The sequence below is a fragment of the Prinia subflava genome, chromosome 9 (assembly GCF_021018805.1).
Source record: "Prinia subflava isolate CZ2003 ecotype Zambia chromosome 9, Cam_Psub_1.2, whole genome shotgun sequence".
Taxonomy (NCBI): domain Eukaryota; kingdom Metazoa; phylum Chordata; class Aves; order Passeriformes; family Cisticolidae; genus Prinia; species Prinia subflava.
In genome coordinates this window covers 10,358,946-10,381,150 of record NC_086255.1, presented here as the reverse complement: position 1 = coordinate 10,381,150, position 22,205 = coordinate 10,358,946, and the positions used below count along the sequence as shown (strand labels likewise).

The following is a 22,205-nucleotide window of genomic DNA, read 5'->3' as shown; positions in this document are numbered from 1 at the left end:
ATAACAACCTACTGTACACTCAGTATCATCTACACACAGTGCCAGAGTCACAGGCAAGCAGCTTTAGAAATCCTTTCACACACACTGAGTTCACCCAAACTTCTCTCTAAGCTCTTAAATTCCTCCTCCAGCCCTGCTTAAGGAAGTGAGAAAATTTCAATTGCTGGATGCCCCCAAGCCAGAAAAGGTTTCCTGGGGAAAGAGGAGAAAGACAGGAGAGCCATGAGGAGGTTGAGTTCCCACATAAGCTCCTACCCCTTTAGAGCAGTGTTTTAACTCCCACTGGCTTCCGAGACCAAGCAGATTCCTCTAGCTCCTGTCTTCTCCAGCTTCCTTTTGCCTTCAGAAAGTATTTTTCAGATCTGCTGCTAAACTTTAATCACTCACTCTCTAGATTTGAGTTCTCTATAGATTGTTTCTGTTGACAGCAGATCCTAGGAGAATTATTATTTTTTATTAGTATTATTATTTCCCAGTAGTACACACATAACAATAGCTCTCTAGATACAGCAAATAGATATGAGGAAATGAATGGAACTGTAACTGCCTCATGTCTTTCATTTAAGACACGCTGGGTTTTAGTCCTTTTGTTCAGAAACAAATTTAACAAGAATTTAGGAGCTGTGTGTTGGGGCTGAAATAAATTAGGTGAATAGCAGGAGAGGGAAGCCTGCTATGACTTCAAAGTACAATCAACACAATGATGGGACTTTGTGGAATAAGAAAACCAAGACTGAATTTAATACAAATGGCTCCATTGTTATCAAAGGTACAAGCTCTAATGATAATGCAATTGCATTGTTCATTGGGGAAAAGGTAGATGAAGATCATTTAATGTTTTATAATTAGCAAAAATATTTCATCCTAGCTACAATTTACCTTCTGTGTGAGGGAACAGGAGTAGTGCCAAAAGCAGGTTGCAGGTAGCTGTGGCTGTGTGGACAGAGCCACATTCTGCTTAAGGACACACCAGGGCAAACACTGTTCAGGGGCAATGGATACCACCAGCTGGAAAATTCTTGTCAAGACTTCTACACTGTCCCCCTCACGTTTCCCCTTTACATAATGGATGGGAAAGCTGGAACATTTTGTCTCTGATAAGGCTGAGCTGAGAATCAGCACTTCTCCCACATACCTTAAAATATTGTTTTTCTATTCCAAAGTGAACACTTCCAATTTATTTAGAAAGTTAGGGGGAAGCTGAAGTGGATTGAGAGGCAGGACAAATTCCAAGCCCGGCCTCGAACAAGATGGTGCCTAACGTGAGAAGAGGAAAGCCTGTTCTCTCAGTGGAAATGCAGCAGAAAATACCATCCCATGCAACTGCTGTGCCTTAACCTTGCTAGAGTGGCAGCTCCACCCCCTTCACCTTCTGGAGAGGCACTGTCTGTTGTTTCCTTACACACAGGTGGTGGCATCATTTGTCCTGTGGCAGAAGGGGAGCTGGTGAAACAGGGGGACAAGAGGCAGCTGGGATGCTCCCCCATCACTCACCAAGAGCAGAGCCATCCTCACTGCCTGCACTGCACACACACCAGGACGAGGTGACACCCGTAAGCAGAGCCAGTCAAACACCTCCTTGTGAAATTGCCACAAGAGTGGCAGATCCAAGTGCACATTTCCTTTCACATCTCACCACAAATCACACAGAAAATTCAAAAAACCCTTTCGGCCTCAAGACACAAATTGGAAAATCTTTCAAGTAGAACCACGAACAGCAGTGCAGGGTCTACTCTCCAGAAGGAACTATGCACTATGAAGACAGAGGGTCTCCTGCCAAAATGCTGGCTAGAAAGAAGGGACTTGTGGGTTAATGTGGGTGTTGGCAGATCTTCACAAGAAGTAAGCCAAGCTGTGTTTCACTTTCACAAGTTAAAGAAGTTGGAATGACTGGAGGAAAGGAGGGGGAGGAACATTAAAAAAAAATCAATTAGAATGGGTGGAATCACCTCTGAAAGAAGCCAAGAGTCAGCCCCTGATAAGTGCTGTTGTAATTCTTGGTCATCCCAGAGACTCCCAGTCCCCTTGAGATGATAACTGCAGGATATGAGGGGCTGGAGGCTGCGTCTTTATGCCTTTTATAACTCATCAACCCATTTAAAATCATCCCTTTGCCACCAGCTGCCAACACCAGCTTAAGAAACAAAAAAAAGAAAACCCAACAAAGAAGCAATGCCATAGTGCAAGCTTCTGCAGGCAGGCATGCAAAAAGCTTCAGCTGGAAAAAAAATCCGAGGATTTTGAGTGAAACATCTCACACTAGCCCAATCTAAAGAGGTGGCAAACAGCCCACCTATGGTAACTGTCCACTTGAGGGCTCCTCATCCTGAAGTAGAGAATATCCTTTAAGTGCATAAAGCTCAGGTAAGGTAAACACAGGTACTTCAGGTAACCTTCTGCAAACCAAGAGCACGTGTGACACTGCTCCTTCTTGGCTCTACAGTGACAGCCCACTGCACCTCTGAGTCTCCAATCCAAGCCAGGCTGGAAAACACTGCTGTGAGTGTACTGTCAGCCACAGGAAAGCTCTTCCCAAGCCTCCATGCTCAAAAGGAAAAAATGCACCACTGTATTTCCTCACTCTGCACAGGGTGATCCCTTATCCACATTAACCTTTATCACAAAGATACAGGAGGGCCTAAAGGCCTTTGGTTTTTCTTGCATTATCCTTTTGCAAACAAAAGCTGCCTCTCCAACTTTTGTTGTCCCCAAGTATTTCACTTCTTTCTGAGCCCAGATACAGCATCTCTCCTGCTGTAAGAGCCTGTACCTCTTCAAGGAGCAAGGCAATTCCCTGCCAAATTCAAGAAGGTAAACAAAATCCATCTCTTCTGGCAACATGTCTCCACACCAATTTGTGTAATTGCCCACGTCCCTGAAGAGGGCCTTGTTCACGCATTATGGCTCTGACTCTAAGCTCTGAAATAAAATTAAACCAGATGCATCAGACACAACTGACTGGCTGGTTCATGTCAAACCTCCACAGGTGGTGGCTGAGAAAGGTGACTCTCATTCAGAGATGCTGAGGACAAATAGCACAGGATATGCAGGGAAAGTCACAACATGGAAAGCTGAAGGTAAATTCTTTCATCCATACCTCACCCTCCAGCAGCATCTCTGAGTGATAAGCCCATTGAGTAGGAAATTTTGGCTAATAGTGTTAATATCTGCCAGTGTGTTTCCTTATCACCTCCCCTAAGCTGTTTTACCAAGACATAATCAGATTTCTTTTACTTTTATCCTGGCTCTTATTCTCTATCTGTGTCTTTCATTACCAGCCAGTGCTTCTACATCACTTAAGTCCAAAATCCCCAATAGATAAAAAAAAATTCCTTTCTCAGAAAGCTTGTGCTTTTCTCTTTGCATGAAATCAATCCAGCTATCTGCACCTCAAATAGTGAAATGTTCTTTTCCCTCTAGAGTCTCTTTTTAGCAAGTTCTGGAGTTTAAACCACTGTTAAAACATATGATTCTGATTGCATTGCCCCAATGCACAAACCTTGCCTTCTCTCTAATTTTCCTCTGCCTGCTCTTTCATTTCTCTGGGCCTCGTCCCACAAACTTAGCTTTCTAACACCATCTACATTATTCTGCTCCATCACAACTTCCATCTGCTGCCCCATCCCTGTATTTTCCAAGCAACATCTCAGTACACAATTTTCCAGCCTTATCCTCCCCCAATTTTACTAAGTCTTCTCCCATTCTTCACCTTTCATTGCCCCACAAACAGAAAGGTTTCCTACCTGGTTAGAACACATTTCTCCCCCAGGACTCGTTCTTCAGTGGTAGAAAACATTTCAGACCACAGTGGTTCTCTTCCAGTTGAGATAACATCAGCTTTTCAAAGCTTACCAACAGCCATGGCTCAGCTTCTCTGCTAGAAGAAACTCTTCATCAACACACTACCTACAGCTTCACAAACTTCTGCAAAAGACCCTCAACTTTCTCCACTTATCCCTCATATCTCTTCCTGATCTTCCTACTCCGTCCACCTGAGAAGGCAGGAAATTGCAGACAGATGGGTCCCTTTCAAGGGCCTGTTTACACCCTCATCTTCCTCCAAATTGCCACCTTCTGCTTCTCCCCATACCCTAAAATCAATGCTCATTTCGTGTGTTTGTGCCCATCTCTAGCTTCTTCATTTTTTTTTATTCTTTTCAAAAGTTAATTGTCTAAATCACAAAAAACTTTACTAGTCTGAATGGAGTGATCACATCATCAATGTATCTGTAAACCCCTGGGTGTTTCTGCTGCTCCTAATCCCCTGTTCACACATTTAAACAGCAGCAAACATCCACCCTACCTCCTCCCGGAGCCAGGCACTGCAGTGGAGTTACCTAAAGCACTCCAGAGCATTCCCCGGAACACTTTCTGCATCTGCCTCCCAGATCATGGCTAACTGAGACACTTCTTTAAACCAGGAATCAAATATTTGTCTTCAAAGCATTTCAGTGCTTGAAAAAGAACCATCGTGCAGCATGTGCAATTAACAGGGAGGAGACATCTCCTTGTTCCACACTAAAACGTTGTCAGTGATTAACACCTTCAGGATGCTCCTGCTTGAGTGGAAATTGCACACCTTGGGATCTCAGCTGTCAATCTGCTCAGCAGGGGAAGGGTCAGAATGGTAAAAAACAGCTATTTGGGCTTTCAAAAATGTTTCTCTAGCAATTCATTCTCCCGTTGAGTTTCTGTTTTAGTTAACAAGTGGTGAAGCTGCCACAATTCTGATTTTCCACAGAGCTATCCTCAGTAAAAGCTAAGACTGTTTCAGGAACAAAAAGCAGTATCTGATATTCAAGTTCCCTTCACCGTAATTTTATAGCAGCCAATAAAGATCATCTTATGGCAAAATATTGCCAAGATTAATTTTAAAACCACCTTCCTAGATACATTCTCCATCTGAATGTGTCAGAAGGCAGCATTTCTGTTCTGAGGAATTCAGACAGGCTAATGCTTGGTTTCACTCCCAAGAAGGAAAGGCAAGATCATTAAATTTCCCATGTGCATCAGTAAAATTTTTACATCTGATAGTCAATAACACCAAAGCATTTCCTTTCTATAATGTCAGAACATTAAATATTAATTTCAAACATATAGAGAGATGGGGCTCTGGACACTTCAATGATTATCAGTGACAAAATCCCCACAATTGGTTCAGAAAGGAAAACATTTGAGCCTTTGAGACTATCCTCTGACTCACCTCCCTGCAGCACCTTCAGTGCCCAAAGAACCTCAACAAAAATCCTTTGGTGATGCCTTCCATGCAACTGAGAAGACTCAGCAAAGAGGAGAGAGATAGAAACCAAATCTCTCCAGGACAGAAAAATACAGTTTTGAACACAAAGGTCCCAAGCATACACAGAGCTTGTTACCAGAAGTGAGGGTCAAAGAGGACAGAGGAACAAGGAACTTTTACACTTATATATTTGGAACAGAATATGTGTCCACCATGTTGTCTCTATCTTGGTGCCAAGGCAAGTCAGTTGGCAGAGTTTCTCATTACAGCCTTTGACACTATCAGAATGCAGACAATGTTGGTTGATATTTTAGTGTAGAAAATGTCACTGAAAATGACATACCTCCAAGAAATTTTCTGATTTTGACTAACTGTATTTTATAACAGAAAATTCTTCTGACAACTTTCTTCCCCCTGACAACTTTCTTTCCCCAAGTGGCTCTAATATTAGTATTTAATGACTTATGTGTCTCAGTGGTGTTTTCAATTTACTGACGTCATCTGTCCTGTGTAAACTCAACACAGAGGGTGAATATTTAAAACTATGTGTCATCTATCTTCTGTCCTTATTGAGCTACTGCATTCATTCCCCATCCTTCATTATACCATGTATTGCTACAATGAAATATTTTCATCTCCTAGCAGCTGCTACTGCATAATGTATTTCTGGATCATCTGAGTAGCTTGTTAGGAGGAAAATTTACTAATGAGTTAAAATTTAATTTGTCTTGTGTCATCCCAGTTCAGACATCAACCACACAATGCCATATATTTAAGCAGAAGCCCAAAATTACAGACATCTTTTCTCTTCTCTGAACTCTCTCCAGCAACAATCTCCACATATGTCCTTATTTAAACAAAATGATCTCTATATAAAGGATTAAGTGCAGGTTTCCTGAGTAACATTTTATAATGAGATGCTGATTCTTTTGTACAATATTCTCTGCTCATAATAAAATTTCTCAAAGTATTTCTTTCCCCTACTTGCTCATAAAGGTTTGTTTTGCACCAAAATTCACCTTGCCAAATGCAAGATTTCTCAGGAATTACTCTTTCTGCCTGGCCTTTCAATACCTCAGTGTCAGGAAGGAATAGAGATGGATTCTTCCTCTGCTTGCCTCAGAGCAGTTCTTGGCTTAGATGAATACTGATTTATGTCAGTGGAAAAGGCACAGACTCCACATTTCTCCTCAACTGCTTCATCCTGAGAGGGTGCCAGATGCAATGGAGATAGGAGATATGGGGAGGATAGAGCAAGGCAGGCAATGAAATTTTCTTCTCTTTGTGTGTGAAATTTCTCTTTCAGACTGACAGGAACACTGGTGATCTCTTAACTCTTTTTGGAAGGACCTTTGGAAAGTAGTTTGGGGTTTGTTTTCTTATTCCACTTTAAAGCCATCCCTCAGATGCCTCACTGATAAGCCTACCTTAAGAACTTGAATAGCACTGAAGAAAATTGGTGCTGCTGTACCCAGGACAGACACTGACTGCATTTTAAAAAGGACATGCACAGCCATCAAAGCACAGGCAGATAATCCACAGCACAAACATTTCCTGGAAATACTTGCTACACTTAACATCACCTTAGAAGTTCTAGGAAACATCAGAATCCCTTTGGTTAACTCTGCTTTAAGAGAAATGTAATGGTTACTTGCACTGAAGCAGCATTTCACCTCCACTGTTTGCTGTGGTGAAAACACGTAATGTTTATTACATTATAAAGATGTAATAAAACTGCCAAGACAGAGCTGGAAGGGACCAACACCCAAACAGGACAGGACAGCAGCACAAAGCATTTCTACTTGAGACAAAACTAAAAGGAGAGATTGAGAAGCAAGTGAGAAGCACCAGAAACACTCATTTTCTCCCTCTGAATCCATGCACAGATCAGACAAACCATCAGTGTGAATGTTTGCTTCACTGCATCCTTGGAGCATCCATACCTCATGTACAGACAAACTTTTGCAGTGCAGTGACAGCCTGCATCCTGGTGCCCGTACAAAGGATTTGGCAGGTGGGCACAGCAGCACCACCAGCTCCACGCTGAAGGCTCCAGGTGCTCCCCTCTGTGAGGAATGTCATTCCTGCTGGCCCTGCTGCCAATACCTGCAGGATCCCATTCAGTTGCTGCCCAAGGAGCTCATGTCTGACAGCAGCAGTGCCGCCTGCCCTGGCTCCTGGGCTGGCCTGTTCATCGTGGCAGTGGTCAGGGCTGTGGAGACCCTTCATGGACACAGAAACTCTTGCCTTCCCCAGCCCTTCTGCACCAAGGGAAGGCGTCAGCACTCGCACACCTACACACAGGTGTGTGTGGCTCTCTGCTCGTGTGTTTACTGTTTATCCTTTCTTTTTCAGGAACCACGCTCAGAGTGTGTTACTGTCTGAGCTGTCACTGCCTGTCACATTACAGTGACGACTGCTGCTTTCAGAAGGAGTTCAGGTTGTTTAATCATCGCTTCCCTCCAAGCTGTCCATCACAGGGTGGTCACCAGGCAACAGCATCAACAGGCAGGGCTGTGGGTGGCTGATGAGGAGGAGGAGGAGGATGCAGCACACATTGGCAGGGAGGAAGAACTCACGTTCCCATGGGAGAGGGAGGTATGGGAGCTGCTGAGTCTCTCCATCTGATGGGATCCCAGCCTGCAGCATGATGAAGGTAACAGGGATTTCAGCAATTGCTGACCCCACTGTTCAGGAGGGTAAAAAGGTGCCAAGAGCCTGGTGCATGGCACAGGAGTGCAGAGCTGGGTCTCCTTTCCTCAGCTCCCAGGTCCATGGTCCAACTCCCTCCCTCACAGGCAGGATACCCTGGCCACGGCCATGGGCACAGACTGGGGTATCAGACAGCTGGAATTAACCACATTCACTCCTTTAACAACTTTAAAATGAGTTATTTTGGAGTGGATGACAAGTTTCTGGAGAAAAAAGAAAGACCACGTGTCAGCTTACAGAACTGAAAATAAAATGGAAGACAACACCAAACTGGAAGCTTTCCATCCAAAAGATGAGCTGGAGAATATTTTCATTTATTTCTGTTTCATTTATTTGTTTTCAAGGATACACAAATAAACAGTCATTTGTTATTGAAACAAAGACACAGATCTGCATCAAAGCATCCTTCAGTAACAACAGCCTAAATATTTACTACTAAACTTCCTCAGCTGATCTGTAGTGACAGAGGGTCACTGGATCCAGGCTAAGTCCAGATCTATGTGGGCCAGATCTCTTCTCCAGCCCAGGTTCTTCACTCTTTATGTACTGAGGGGTGTGTGGGAACATGAACAGAAATGAAGTGGAGAATGTGTGGTGCAGTCCCTCCCCACAGTTCAATCCTCAGCCAGAGTTACATCTCAGGTCATAATCACTCCCCAGTCCTCTCCAACGTGGTGGCATTTCACCTGTGGACCTGTGCATTATGAAATAAAGTTTAATGTATCTCCTGTTTTGCTGCTGCCTCTTTTAATAAGCTGTTTAGCCTGTCCTATAAAAAAACTATTCTAGTTTCAATCAAAGTAAGAGCTCACCTTTATTTGTAGATAACCATTTCTGTAATTTGATTATGATTCCAATAATGATTAATTTAAAGATTTTATCTTTTATCTATAGGAATGTATTTTTTTCTTAGAAAGCTGAATTGAAAGCAATGGAAAACAAACTAATTTTCCATATCATGTTCTTTGGCATATAGAGCTTGATGTTCAGGGTGTTATTTTTACACCAGAAAAATGTATTTACACTTACCTATTAGTAAATATTTAATAAGGTCCTCAAATATTCCTTTGAATATTCAATGGAATTCACTTTTCCTGTGTTTGCATTCAGAGAAAGGTACTGGCACCATTTTTGGCCAAGACAGGGCACATTAAGCAGTTTCTAAAGATTTAAACTGACCCAGTGACACACACAGAAAGGGAGCATATGACCTCTTTCATCTACTGAAATTATACTTTGTAGTTAAAAGAAAAATTTTCCAGGCAAAGTCCAAATGATTAAACAGCATCCATTTCCACATTAGTGAGGAATTTCTCACTGCTTTCTTAATCAGGAACTTTATGATTACTTCATCCCCCCATAAAAATAATAGTGCACCTGAAGAAAATCACATATTGAGCAGGGACAATTTATGGAGATAAAAACATGCCTACGTTTGTTATATAAAATATTTCCCTTGAATTATTTCCTCCACCTTAAATTTAGTGGGGGAGGTGAGAATGGGGGGGAAAAGAGAAACATTGGAAAAAAGACATGGGATATCTCTGTTGGGTTATCTGCATAGCCTAAGGAGCTTTTCACTTCCTCCTGAAGAAGTGCATGAAAATTATCTGGAAGAGCTCATGGCGCTGCTGTCCTTACATGATCACCAGCAAAGGTGATCTCAAACCTCACACCATTAGGATGTGAACACTGACACTGGCTGGGACCTGGTGGTGTATCAAGAGCTTCCATTCGGCGGTGAACAGTTCCCATCCCAAAAGCCCAGAGGAGATGAAGGGGTTATCTCTGAAGGTTTCCCAGCAGAAGAGCAACCACAAGGTCCTGACTCCCGTGACCTTCCTGCCCCTGCACAAGCAGTGCTGCCCCAAACACGGCATGGGGAGAGCGCTCTGGAGGCCCTGTCGGGTTTGGGCTGCTCCTGTTGGGGATGCCTGGCACTGACATCCCCCCACAGCTGCTGAAAGAGGGGCAACTTCCCTCCTTCTTCCACCTAAATCTCCACCTGTTTCCTCCAGCTCCTGCTCCCCACTCCTCCCACACCAGGGGCCCCTCAGCACAGCTGCCCCTGCACTCCCCTGTGCTGGGGACGTGCCCAGCCAGAGTGCAGCCACAAGAGAACATCACACCCCACTGAGGGACACGATGGGAGGCAAAATTGAGTTCTGACAGACCCTCTAAAAGGAAGGAATTACATTTTAGGACAGATTCTAAAATATCCTGTTCCTTCTGAAAGTACTTTTCTTTTATGTTCCCCAAGGAGAGAAAGTACAGTACTAAGTAAAAGTGTTTTTGTGTTACCAGCACCGAGAATTAGGGATTAAGGGCTCTTACATTAACTGTTGTTTGATTTAAGATACAGCCAAAAAAAATTCAAAGTGGCAGAAAAATCATTTTACTGCATCAACTTTTACACGCATTTAAAATTCCAAAATAATTACTTTATTACCCAGTGCTGCCATTTGAATTGGAATCAAGGTCCATTTTCATTTAACACAGAAATGTCAATTAGAGCTGCGGGAGTCATTGATTTTTTGGTTTGCTGGCCAGGTATAAAAAAATAATTGAGGAAAAAAAAGCACCTTGTGTCAGTCTTAATTTTTTTCCCTCCTTGGAAATGTAAACCTGAATGCAGCTTTGCATCTGGATGAACAGGATCCAGTACACACAGCTTTTAAGATAACAGCAGTTACCTAAATACAGGCAAAACCAATTTGAGATGCTCTGCAATTCCCGTACCTGGACATCAGGTAGGACACTGTTCCCACAGGATGCCCTTGGCCTGTGAAGCAGCAGCCAGAGCTAATGCCATCTCAGGTGTCCCTAGAAGCCTCTGTCCAGCACACTGAACCAAGGTTTTTGTATCACTGGTTCATTTTTAAATACAGAATATAAGAATTGGAAATCCGTTCCAAAAATGCTGCCTGATTCAAAACAAAACAAAACAAAAAGTTTCATTTAAACTTTCACAATTTGGGCTTGTTGAGGGCTATTTCTCAGGAGCCTTGGAATTAAAGGGAAATCAATGTGAACCTACGAAATGCTCTGGCCAAGCTACAATGGCATTTTCCAGAGAAAGAGGTCTTTAATGGGGCAGTTTCTTTCGTTTTGCTGGAGCTCTGCACAACGCGGGGGCTGTATTCACTCTGACTTAGTATGAAAGGCCCAGAGGATGTGAAATTGTCCAAGGCCAATGCTGACCTTGCAGCCCTTCTTATGTAAAGCTGTGTCACAACCGAATGAGTCTCTAACCCCTGCAGAATGAATTAGGGACTTCTGACCTCCCTGCTTCCCCCTCTGGACTGACTTCACCACGGTTGCCAGGTTAGGGAAATACAAACGTCTTATCTGAAGCCAGGAGGAAAGGGAGAAACCCATTTTCTATTATAAAGCACTGTATTAAGAAGATTGAAAGCTATAACCCGATTGCTTTACACAGTTTATGGCCTCTCGATATTGCATGAATGCCAGTTGCAACTGTCAGAGCTCCTCCATTATTCTCCTTAATCTCCCCTTGTGAAGGGATTTGCATATCCCACCTGTCAGTGGCAGAACCTCCTCACCAGCTCCCAAACTCCTTCACAGGGACCAGCATCACACAGTGACAAGCCTTTCTTCTCGTCCTCACAGATTCTCTTTCACTTACTGCTTTCTCTCAGAGCACGGCTCTTCTTATTAACAATTTCCCATGTATCCTATTTTGTATTCTGTATATGAAAAGCCTGTTTTATCCAGTCAAGAAATATATCTAGAAATGGACTGCAAAACAGAATAAAGAAACACTATGGCTGTTGAGTCATTTGTTTGAAAAATTAAACACACACACAAGAAAATAAATACCAAAAAAACCTCAAGACCTCTGGTTAAAGGAATAAAGTCCTACTCAGTTACAGGAAATTTAGAGGAGGTTTCATATCTAGAATGGATGTAAAGTATTTTATTATCTAACAGTACTAAATGTAATCAAGAAAACAAAAATTTGAAACAAGGGACTTTTAGCAATATTGTAATTTGATTTGATTTGTTTTTCTGGTTTAAATTCCCATTTTTGTTTCCTCACTTTTTATTCAGCCCTTCCAAAATATATTCTCAGTAGCTCTAGCAAGAGATTAGCCTGAAACAGTCTCAGCATCCGGTGCATTATACTCTTAATACTATTATATATTCTTGTAATGTGTACATAATACACACTCCATCTCACTGAATTATATTAATGCCAACATCCTCCATGCAAGACTCTTTTTTGGGAGCTGTTTTCAGCACCCTAGGAATCAATCTCAATACGAAGAAACTGAACCTGGGGTCGTTCCTCACTGTGGGTCTCACTGAGCATCTGGCTCTGGGTTCCACATCCATATTCATTACCTTAAAATTCCTCTTTATAATGATTCCAGTGCCACGGCAGGAAGGGAGTGATGGGCTGTCACAGCATCAAACAACAAAATGCTGGTCACTCATGGGATGATGCTGGCACCTCCAACAGTTTTACTCTGGAGCCACAGCTCTGCCAGCAAGAGAAAGGCAGAGGCTACCAACTATATCCTCTTGCATGAACATGGCATTTGGGCAAAGTCTCCAAGTGAAATGTGAAAAGAAACATTTGGATTACGGTCCCCCAGTCTGGACTGAACAGAACACTGGTAATTTAAGGTACTTTGGCCATGTCTTTACTGCCTCACTTGTAAAAAAGAATATATTTGTTCTCATCTTCATTCATCAAAAGTAAAAATCAGATTCAAATTCGAGTTCTTGGGAAACCTGACTCCTAGAAATTCAGAGTTCACTCTCCACAACCTGTTGTACAAGCAGATACAGAAGAATGCTTGCTTGGTTTAGCAAACCAGAGGCTGAAAGGGAATATCATCACTGCCTGTAAAATAATTCCAGGGGGATGTAAGTGCCAGGGAGGGAAAAATAACTTCAATTAAAAGGAACACACACAAATGAAAAAAAAAAATCTAAATTGCCCAATGGCAAAATTAGAACAGAAATCAAAGAGGTTTCCAACAGTCAGGAGAAAAAGGCTTGGAACAGCTACCCAGAACAGAAGAAGGCAATGGAAGGGTGAAGAATAGAATGATGACAGACCTCCAGCTTTTTGTACATGTTTGTAGTTTGATCAGTCATGGCTTTCAGATGCCATGTGCTGTTCTTGGAATTCCTCATTTACAAAGTAGGTCTGAACACTTCAGCTGAAAAGCCAACAACAGTTTATTATCAATTACTTTGTCCAGGATGAAATGTGGTGCATTGGAAATATTTAGGTGCATCGTTATTCTGCCTTGCCTGTGCCCAGTTTGTCCTGTCAGTAACATTAAGCAACACCTTGCAAGCAATACCTAATGCAGTGTCTCATCTTGCCTAAAAGCTCTCCCATAGGAGACCTAACTCTTCCCTGCTGTCTGGTGTAATCACCTGACAAAGCAGTGATGACCTTGCAGGCTTCATCCTGCACTGGACCCTTCAGCTGTATCGATGTTCTGCTGTGGGTGGAATATAAAACCTGCCTGGCCATGGTTGGTTTGCATCTACTGCCAGCTCCACCTCCATATCTCCATCAGTCTGCTGAGGAGCTGCTGCTTTAGAGGACCTATGAGAAGCTCACCTTTGTCTTTCCAACCATGTAAATCACAGAAGGTTGAACCAGCAGTTTAAAGGTTCATGTAAAAGCCAATCCCCAGGTATACAGCAAAGTACATGCTCAAATTCTCTGGCACACAATTTGAGATCTACACCAACCTCCAGCCCAGGAGAGCACTTTGTTCAGTGCAAGGCAAACTGCTATTTTAATAAATGAGTTGAAACCCATGCTGCTTTCCTTCACAGCACCACATTATAGCACCAGCTGTAGCATCAAGGCACTCATTCAAACTCCCTTACCTTTTGACCTCCTCCTATTTTTTTGCTCTTTCTCCAGAATACTTTCAGATGAATAAATAAGGCACTGATCTCGCTCCAAGCCAGCTTAGGACAGATGCAGTTCATTTTTTGTAAGCTCTGAAAAGCATCTGTATCCCAAAAGCTCATTATGGACATCACCTAGAGACTTGCTTCTCTCCATTAAAACCAGGTCTCTCCTTCAGCTCCACACATAAATCTCTACTAGCTCTTTTTCCCTAGTCTATAGCACGGCATTAAGGGAGCTGTGGAGAGTCCAAACCTACAGTGTCAGGATACACCACATCAGCAACACACTGGGTATCTCCATGAGCTAGGAAACCTGCCAACTTCCACACCATTGAGGACATTTCTCAGTGCTGCAAAAAGGCAGGAGATCTCACCTGTGTATCTTGTAGCAGAGGCTGGAGAAAGATTTCAGGTCATATGAACTTCTACTCCAGTTTTACAGGGACCAGTGGAAAGACTCTCAGGATGTATCAATGCAGGTAAGTACTGCCAGGACCCACTTAGAGATAGTTCAATAGTCTAGGCTTTTATTATATTGTCAGAAGGATTTCAGGCAGGGTACTGGCTTGGGCCAGTTCACACCTTCTTGGATCATCCCAGACAGTCTGGGACTCAGTGAAACCAAAGACCCTTTTCAGAACCCTCTTTTGCTGCAGCCACTCTGCTCTGTCTTGCAGACTGAAAGAGCTCAGCATTGTGGAGATGCAGGACAGCTTTGTGTGGCCTCACTCACTTCTACTGGAGCCTGAGAAAGCCCAAGGCCCACCTGTGTTTTAATATAATACTGGATACCCTCCTGATTTCATCCTCATCAGTCAGTTGACAAGCCAGGCTCCCTACACCTATGCTCTCCTCTCAGGAACTCCTGCCAACTCCATCAGTGGAACAAGGTACACAGGACAGATTAGAGAATATGTGAACTGTGTCCCTGCAGATGAGCAGAGCATGCTCCAAATGTGTGGATATGAATGTGGATCTGGAGAGCAAGCTGCCCAGGGAGTAGCTGAAATCATTGATGGGCCAGAACAAGCACTGATCTAAAACAATTAATGTTGATGGAGTTAAACCTGTATAATTATTGTATAATTATTTATTATTCTTACTGTGCTTAGCATACAGCAAATTCAGAGCAAAATGCCATCAGGTCTGTGGCATTAACACTCTATAAAATCACAGCTAAGCCTGAGAGAAGCTGCAAACACCCAGAACAATCCCATTAAGAAATCAGGAGTCCTTTCAGGAGTTCTTTCTCCTCCACAGCAGCACTGCAATTATATCCACACCACTACCAAAATCAGGATGCAAGGAACTACCATGAGGCTGACAGGATAAGGTACACTGGAACAGAAAAACTTGGTGGTGACAATGCTTTAATTTTCCAGTTTGTCTACCTAGCAAGATTTCAAATATTTTGAGCTTTATTTTTGATTTTTCCTGTTCTCACACAAATACTGAAAATGATGATCCTCTTCACACCACCCCTCTGCCTGGGCAAAAGGCAAAACTTGTTTAACAGCAGCACTCATAGAGCACATAAGAATGAAAATGAGGTGTGTTGCATCCCCGTGCCACAGCATGGAAACTCCAGAGGAAGCCAGCAGCTGCTGCTGCTGGAGTGCAGACAGGGCACTGGGGTTACACAGCATCCTCACAAGCAGCATATTGGGATCCTCTGTAACCCTCGTGCAGGCAGAGCTATGTATGCTGTACCCTAAAGGAAGCCTTTCACCCCATCCCACTCCCAATCCATCACTGATGGGTACCCAAAACCTCCACACAGAGACAATGGGTCGGTGCCACTCTGGGCATCCTCCTGAACACACATCACTGCTCCAGCTGAGTCTGGACAAGCCTGTTGAGCATCCAAGTCGTGCTGGGGCCCAGCTGCAGTGAGTGTTGTGAGGGGGCTGCAAGCACAGCACGAAACAGCCCAGCCCTGCCAGAGCCCCGCAGCGAAGCAGGGAGCACAATATCCCTGTGCACAATGCAACCTGCAGCTCCTCGGGAAGGACAGGCACAAAAAGCCTTCCCCACAGCTCCCAGAAAACATCTGTACACCAACACACCAGTCCCTGACAACAGCAGCCCACACTACCACGGTGAGCAGAAACACAGACACAAATATAAGTGTACCTAAACCCATACATAACAAGAGACGTGTCTTGAAAAACGTACAGGTGAAACATAATTGCAGTGATAGACCAGAGAAACTGCTGCCTGCTGGATGGCTTTTTATATCAGAATCTTTTTTCTTAGCAAATGGGTCACTTGAAACCAGTGTCAGCCTCGATTCAATTTGTATGAACAGACCTGAGTTCCTACAAGGCAGCTTCTGTTCACACAGATATTTAAGAATAGTCTAGCTGAGTTGTGAAGAAAGGGAAAAGTCCTTCAAAATGGAAATGACAACTATTCCCCTGTCAATTAATTGATTAAAAACTTCCTGATGAGACCATAAAACCATGTCCCAATTAACTAGGGCTGAACTCCACAGTGAGGTCCTTACAACATCCCCTGAAATTCTAAATTGAGTAGCTCAGTACTATATATACCAAAAGGAATTCATAATGACTAGACTATAATTTCAAAATATTATCAGTCTCCTAGTAATAAAAGGTGAAAGGGAGGCCAAAGATTTCTGCCAAGCAGCCAGAAACCTTCTGGTATTACAGCTGCAGGCACCTTAGAGGAGAGCCTGAGTTCCTGCTCCTCCTGGGAAGTTGTATGGGCAGCAGTCACGTAGTGGTGGCATCCCTTTCTCTCTCATTAGCATTCTGCTTGGTGTCTCTAAGAGGCAAACTTGGAGAATCCGGACAGACAGATCCCTCCACTTCTGCTGGTCCCCAAGCAGAGTTAAGGGCAGGCAGAAAGCACTCCCAGCAATTTACCCTTGCCTTCCCTGGGCCTCAGCTCCAGGCACCAGGGCAGCACAGGCTGGAGGGATACAGTGCCCAAGTTAACCTGGCAACTTTGATGTCATGACTATAGCTCCAGCCTGGAGATGTCACCTACTTCTCTGGCCAGTTTTGTTCTGCTTGGCTCAAGTCAGAGCTGTTCTGATGCTATTCCTGAGACACATCCAGGTTTTGAGGAGGATACAAGAACTCTCCTGTTTAACACCTTGGTGACGAGAAGCAAAAAGCAGCTTTATCCCCTACAGAGACACCTCGGAGGCAGAGTCCTGAAGCCCTCCAGCATCTCCACATCAGCAGGGCCTGGGGATCAGCCCTTGGGCTGACGTGGGCCCCCACAGCTGGCGGGAGGAGAGGCAGCAGCAGAGGGGCTTTCCCTGGGCATCCTTCCAGCTGAGCCTCCCAGCTGCCCGGGAGGGTTATCCTGCGGAGAAGGCTGGATGCGAAAGCTGGATCCCGCTCCGCTCCGGGGCGAGGGGCCGGAGGGGGATGTGCTCAGCGGGCGGGCGGGCAGCGGAAAGTTTTTCTACTCCAGAAGAATGGCCCTTTTGAAACCCTTCTGCCCCACTGCACACTGCTAAGCGAAGCCAATCCCCGGCGCCCGGAGGCGCAAAATCCCCTTGGAAGAAAAAAAAAAAAAAAAACCAAACCGGCACCCCCCAGCCCCGATTACACACACACCGGGGGATGAGGGGGGGAGAAAAAAAATGGGATAAGGGGAAATAGGGAACGCGCGGAGGAGCCGCCCCCGGGCGCGGTACTCACGCTGCTGTTGTGGCCGGACCAGTGCACCATGGCCTGGTTGTGCGCCGAGTCCCCGGCCAGGGCGAAGGTGGTGCTGGCCAGGCGCAGCTCCTCCAGCCCGAAGCGGGCGGCGCCGCCGTCCCCCGGCTCCCGCCCCGCGGCGCCGCCCGGCCCCGGCCCCGGCCCCGCCGAGCCCCGCGGGCTCCGGCCCCGCCGCCGCACCCAGCCCGCCCGGGGGGAGCCCTCCGGGGGCCGCTCCTGGGCCCGGGCCGCCGCTGCCGCTCGGGGACGGCGCTCCCCGGCCACTTTCTCCGGCTCCCTGGTCACTCGCCGGGTCTCCCAGCCGCTGAATTCCATCCCCGCCGGGGCGGGGGCGAGGGTCGCTTGCAGCCCGGCATCCTCCGTCCCGGCCTCTTGCCCTCTCTCACTTCCCTTCTCCCCGAGGAACCTCCTCTGCTCCTTTTCTCCTCTGTCGGTCCTCAAGTGCATCAGTAATCCCTGCTGCGGCTGCTGCTGCGGCTGCACCTGGGAACGGCAGGATCTGCAAGTTATTTCTGCACCGGTAAAGCCGCAAGTGAGGAGGAAAAGCCATGTCCAGAACAGGAGAGCAACGTGCCAGGCTGGGTACCAGCCAGCAACTTTTTCCATCGCTGCCGACTGCTGATGAGTGCGAGGGAGGAAGAGCAAGAAGCAGAGCGCAGCAGCGAGGGAGCCGGGCGCTGCCGATTCAGCCGCCGCGGGGAAACACGGCGAGAACTCCGCGTAAAGTTTCAGACTCTTCTGTGCTAGATGCAGCAGAGGGATAGAGGAGATTACTTTCTTCCCACCTCTTTTTTCCCTTTCTTGTTTCCTTTTTCTTCTTTTGCACTTTTTCCTTTTGTCTCTTCCCCCCCTCCTTTTTTTTTCTCTTTCTTTTTCTTTTTTTCTTTTTTTTTTCTTTTTTCTTTCTTTTTTTTTTTTTTTTCCAAGACTGGTGTTGCTGATCAGGCTTGTGATGGAAGGCAAAGCCACAACCACACGGGGGAGGAGCTGATTTGAAACCAGAGAGAGAGGGAGAGAGAGAGAAGCAAATCCTGGCTGGTGATTTCTCGCGGCTGCCGCTGTGGAAGTCACGGCTCGCTCCTCTCCCGCTCGCTCTCTCTCTGCTCCCTCTCACTTCGCCGCTTGTGCATCACACTCCTCCCGCAGCCGCCCCGCCAGGACGCCCCGTGCCTGTGTCGTGAGTGGCTGCTACTCACTCCTCCTCTTTCACACATACTCCAAAGCCGGACTTAGCCCAACTTTTAAACTCGAATCATGCGATCCCTTCCTCCCCTGTGTCTCCTTCCCATCAGTTCAATCCCCTAAAGCTCCCCAGCATAGTGAAACCGCCGCACAGGGACTGGAAGCAGATGTGCAAAGTGAAGGAACAGTACAGGCGTGTGTGTATAGTCTTCCCAGAGGAAATGTTTTAGTTCGATTAATTAAGTGGCCTTAAATGTCTGAGCAGCAGACATTTAATGTCTGAAATGACCCTTCGTGTCTCCCTCCTCCCTCGACTGATGTAAGTGCACTGGAGCTGTGCAGAATAGGCACCTGTGCTTGCTTTCACGGAGGGAAAGTCGCATTCCTACCCCTCTGTTCCCTCCTCCTCTTGTGCTTCACTGTACTTTACAGGAGCTGCCGATGCTTAAATAAATCACTCAAGCACGGCAGAGATGTACCCACATAAACGCTGATGGAGACAGGGACAAGCTTTTGGAAATGGAATGACAGCGCTTCGTGGAGAGGGAGATTCCCCTCCAGTGGTTTATCAGCAGAAAAACCCTTGTTGCTCTAGCTGTCTCTCACGCTGTTAGGACCAGCAATTTCTCCCTGGGAGCTGTGCTCCTCTCCCAGAACAGGTCCTCCCCTGGAGCAGTGACAGTGCTGGCTGGAGGAGATCACCAAGCGCTGCCTGCAGAGCCTGGTGCTGCTGATCCCCGACCACACACAGCACTGCTGGTTCCTGCCCACACAGCAGGACAGGGCCCCGAGCTTTGACAGGCACATCCAAATGCCCACGGGCATTTAAACTGGAGGGAATTAAAAGCTATTCCATTGCAATTTCATTCCATCCCCGTCTGCCTGCTCTCACTCATTCCCATTTGATTTACGGGAGAGTTTATTTTTTAATTAATATTTTTAACATTTCCTTCCTGACCTTATTGATTTTTTTTTCCTTTGGCAGGGCATTTCAGAAAACGATTTACAGATTTGTTCCACATTCTTCTAGAGATTTCACTCAAATGCTCACTGGGTGACACATCTTGGGATATTAGCACAAGTCCAGAGGTGAAGGGAGACTCACAGTAATTCAGGCTGAGCATAACTTCATGCTGCTTACAACAATGATGGATTGTCTGCAGTGTAACCACCTGACCTCAGCTAAATCTACCAATTAACTGCATACCTGTTTCCACATCTCCCAGCTAAATGGTTACTATTATAGTTACAGCCTGTCGTGTAATAACAATAATTAACACTCGCACTTAAACAGCTCCTTTCCTTTACTAAGCCCAAAGCTCCTCACAAAGGCTGCTTTGTATAAATGGAGGAAACTGAGTCACAGTGTAATCAGCGAAATAGGTATGATTGGAGGTGGAGCTACCTTACTGTCAGCCCAATACTTTATCTTCTATACAACAGATTGACCAGGTGGATCTATCCAGAGCATCAACAAAAAAGCATCACCTTCCCAGAACAAGTGTCTTAAGGAGGCTTAAATCTAAAGGAACGAAATTCAGGGATGAGGAGGTGAGACAGAAAAAGAACTTGGAAGAAGAAAATTAGTAAGAGGTCAGAAGAAATGTGTCTTGGGATTGTAACAGAGATTTGCATGCCAATGAGTGGCTAAGGAGAGAAACAATCTAGCTGTCTCATTTAGGCAGATGATTATCTCTGGATTGTGATGAGTGGCCAGTGAGTGATAGGGATGTGCCTGATGGAGCACACCTCATACACTGTGAGCACACTGCACCTGCAGAGCTCTTCAGCAAATGCACAAGAATCAGTCGTGGAGAGAAAATACTGGATCCGACCTGAGGACCACAGACCTTGTTGTGGGTGGACACAGGACAGACACACAGTGTGAGCCTTCCCCTGGGCCCTGTTTTCAGGAATTATCAGTTTAGGAGATTGCAACAACAGCAGAAACTGCACCTGATCCCTTACTTTTAGTAAGTAATAATGTAAGTAGGACTTCTAGTGAAACTGTTCCCAAAATTTGTCTAATCTCTATTATACTCTTGGTGTCTGAAGCAAGCTGTGATAGTCAAGCTTACAATCTGATTATGTGTGCTTTTGAATACTCATGGTCTGCACTCATCTGAGAGAGACATTTTAAATCTCTGTAATCTAATCTTGCTGCCAGCCATTTTTTTGCCACAGATGATGTGATGATTGAGCGTCTGAGATAAGAAACCGGAGTCTTTGGCACAAAAGAATAATCTGCTCTCCTTTGATGTAAGGGATAGCTTTCTCAGCTGGGTTCAGGGACCGAGTTCGAGTTCCTGTACTCAGACAAAAAGAAGCTGGTGTGATGTGCCTGAACTCCATGGCTGTGCCCACAAGAGAGAAAGGCTGCACTCATGGGTACCTGAGGCACTACCTGGTCTGATGTTTCAATACCACATGTCCAGCTCCAACATCTGGTGAGAGAAGGTGTTTTCCATGAGAGCTGCTGCACTGCCTGGTCAGGAGACTGTTCTTCTGTTTCACATGTCCAGTATTGCCAGGGGAGAGGGCATAGGAGCAAGCTGTAGGAGCCATGGAACAGGAGGCAACATAAAACATGATTTATGAGAGAAAATGAAAATTGCAGGTTTTAGCTGGCCTCTCCAGCCTCTGCCTTTGCCAGGATGAGCAGTGGCAGGGGGTTTTCCTCTGCACCAGGAGGAACTACCTCAAAGGTAGATCTGCACATACACAAGAGTGTTGAGGGAGTTTCTTGCTTCTGGGTTCAGGAAGAACATGCTGGAATCTAGTGAAGAGAGTAGATACCAGTTCTAGGTATCTGTTGCAGTGGAGGAAGCATCTTCCTCAGTATTTATATAGCCTTGAGAAGAGAAGCAGGAACAGCATGAGATGTGGATGAGTACACAAATCTTCACTTGGGACTGGGCAGGTTCTGAGACAGGTGGAAATATCCCTTGGTCAGGGACATAAATCCCTATGACAGTGATTGCAATAATCTGCCATCTGCAGGAATCCTTTCCCCTGGAGTGTTTCACTCTCACAATCAGAGACTACTTGTGAAAAATATGGTCCTGAGAGACTTCCTGGCTCCACAGCATTGCTGTCTCCTGAAACATGCTGTATGATGTACCCTGCATGATGGAAGCACCTCAGGGACTGTGCCAACACTGCCCAAACTGTGATGGAGTAGGAAGGGAGAAAAAGAAATGAAAGAGGATACAGAGAAGGAAACAGAATTGGGTGGGCTTAACCAGCTGAGTTTTTAATATAAGGCAGGGGCATAATAAAGCCTGTCCTTTCATGAATCTGAATGTCTTTTAGGCAAAAGAGTATAATCTTTCCCTAGTAAATATTTGTATAATCAGGATTTTGTGAATCTACACTCATTTTAAATCATGATTTTTCTCAGAGAAGACTGTGTAATGAAGGGAGACCAAGAAGAACACTGCTCCATTGATTCCTATCAAGCCATGATG

General features: G+C 45.2%; 1 protein-coding gene across 2 annotated transcripts in view; it reads right to left on the bottom strand.

Annotated features, from left to right (window-relative positions):
- The window catches only part of SORCS1 (sortilin related VPS10 domain containing receptor 1), a 261,844-nt gene extending 242,272 nt beyond the window's left edge, over window positions 1–19,572 (bottom strand). The window contains exon 1 of one of the 2 annotated variants that reach the window (XM_063405354.1): window positions 17,536–19,572. In XM_063405354.1, the coding sequence (XP_063261424.1) occupies window positions 17,536–18,162 (627 nt within the window). In that variant the 5' untranslated portion in view covers window positions 18,163–19,572. The remainder of the gene's footprint in view (window positions 1–17,535) is intronic. The other variant, XM_063405353.1, reaches the window with a different exon arrangement.
- Window positions 19,573–22,205: the final 2,633 nt, after the last annotated feature.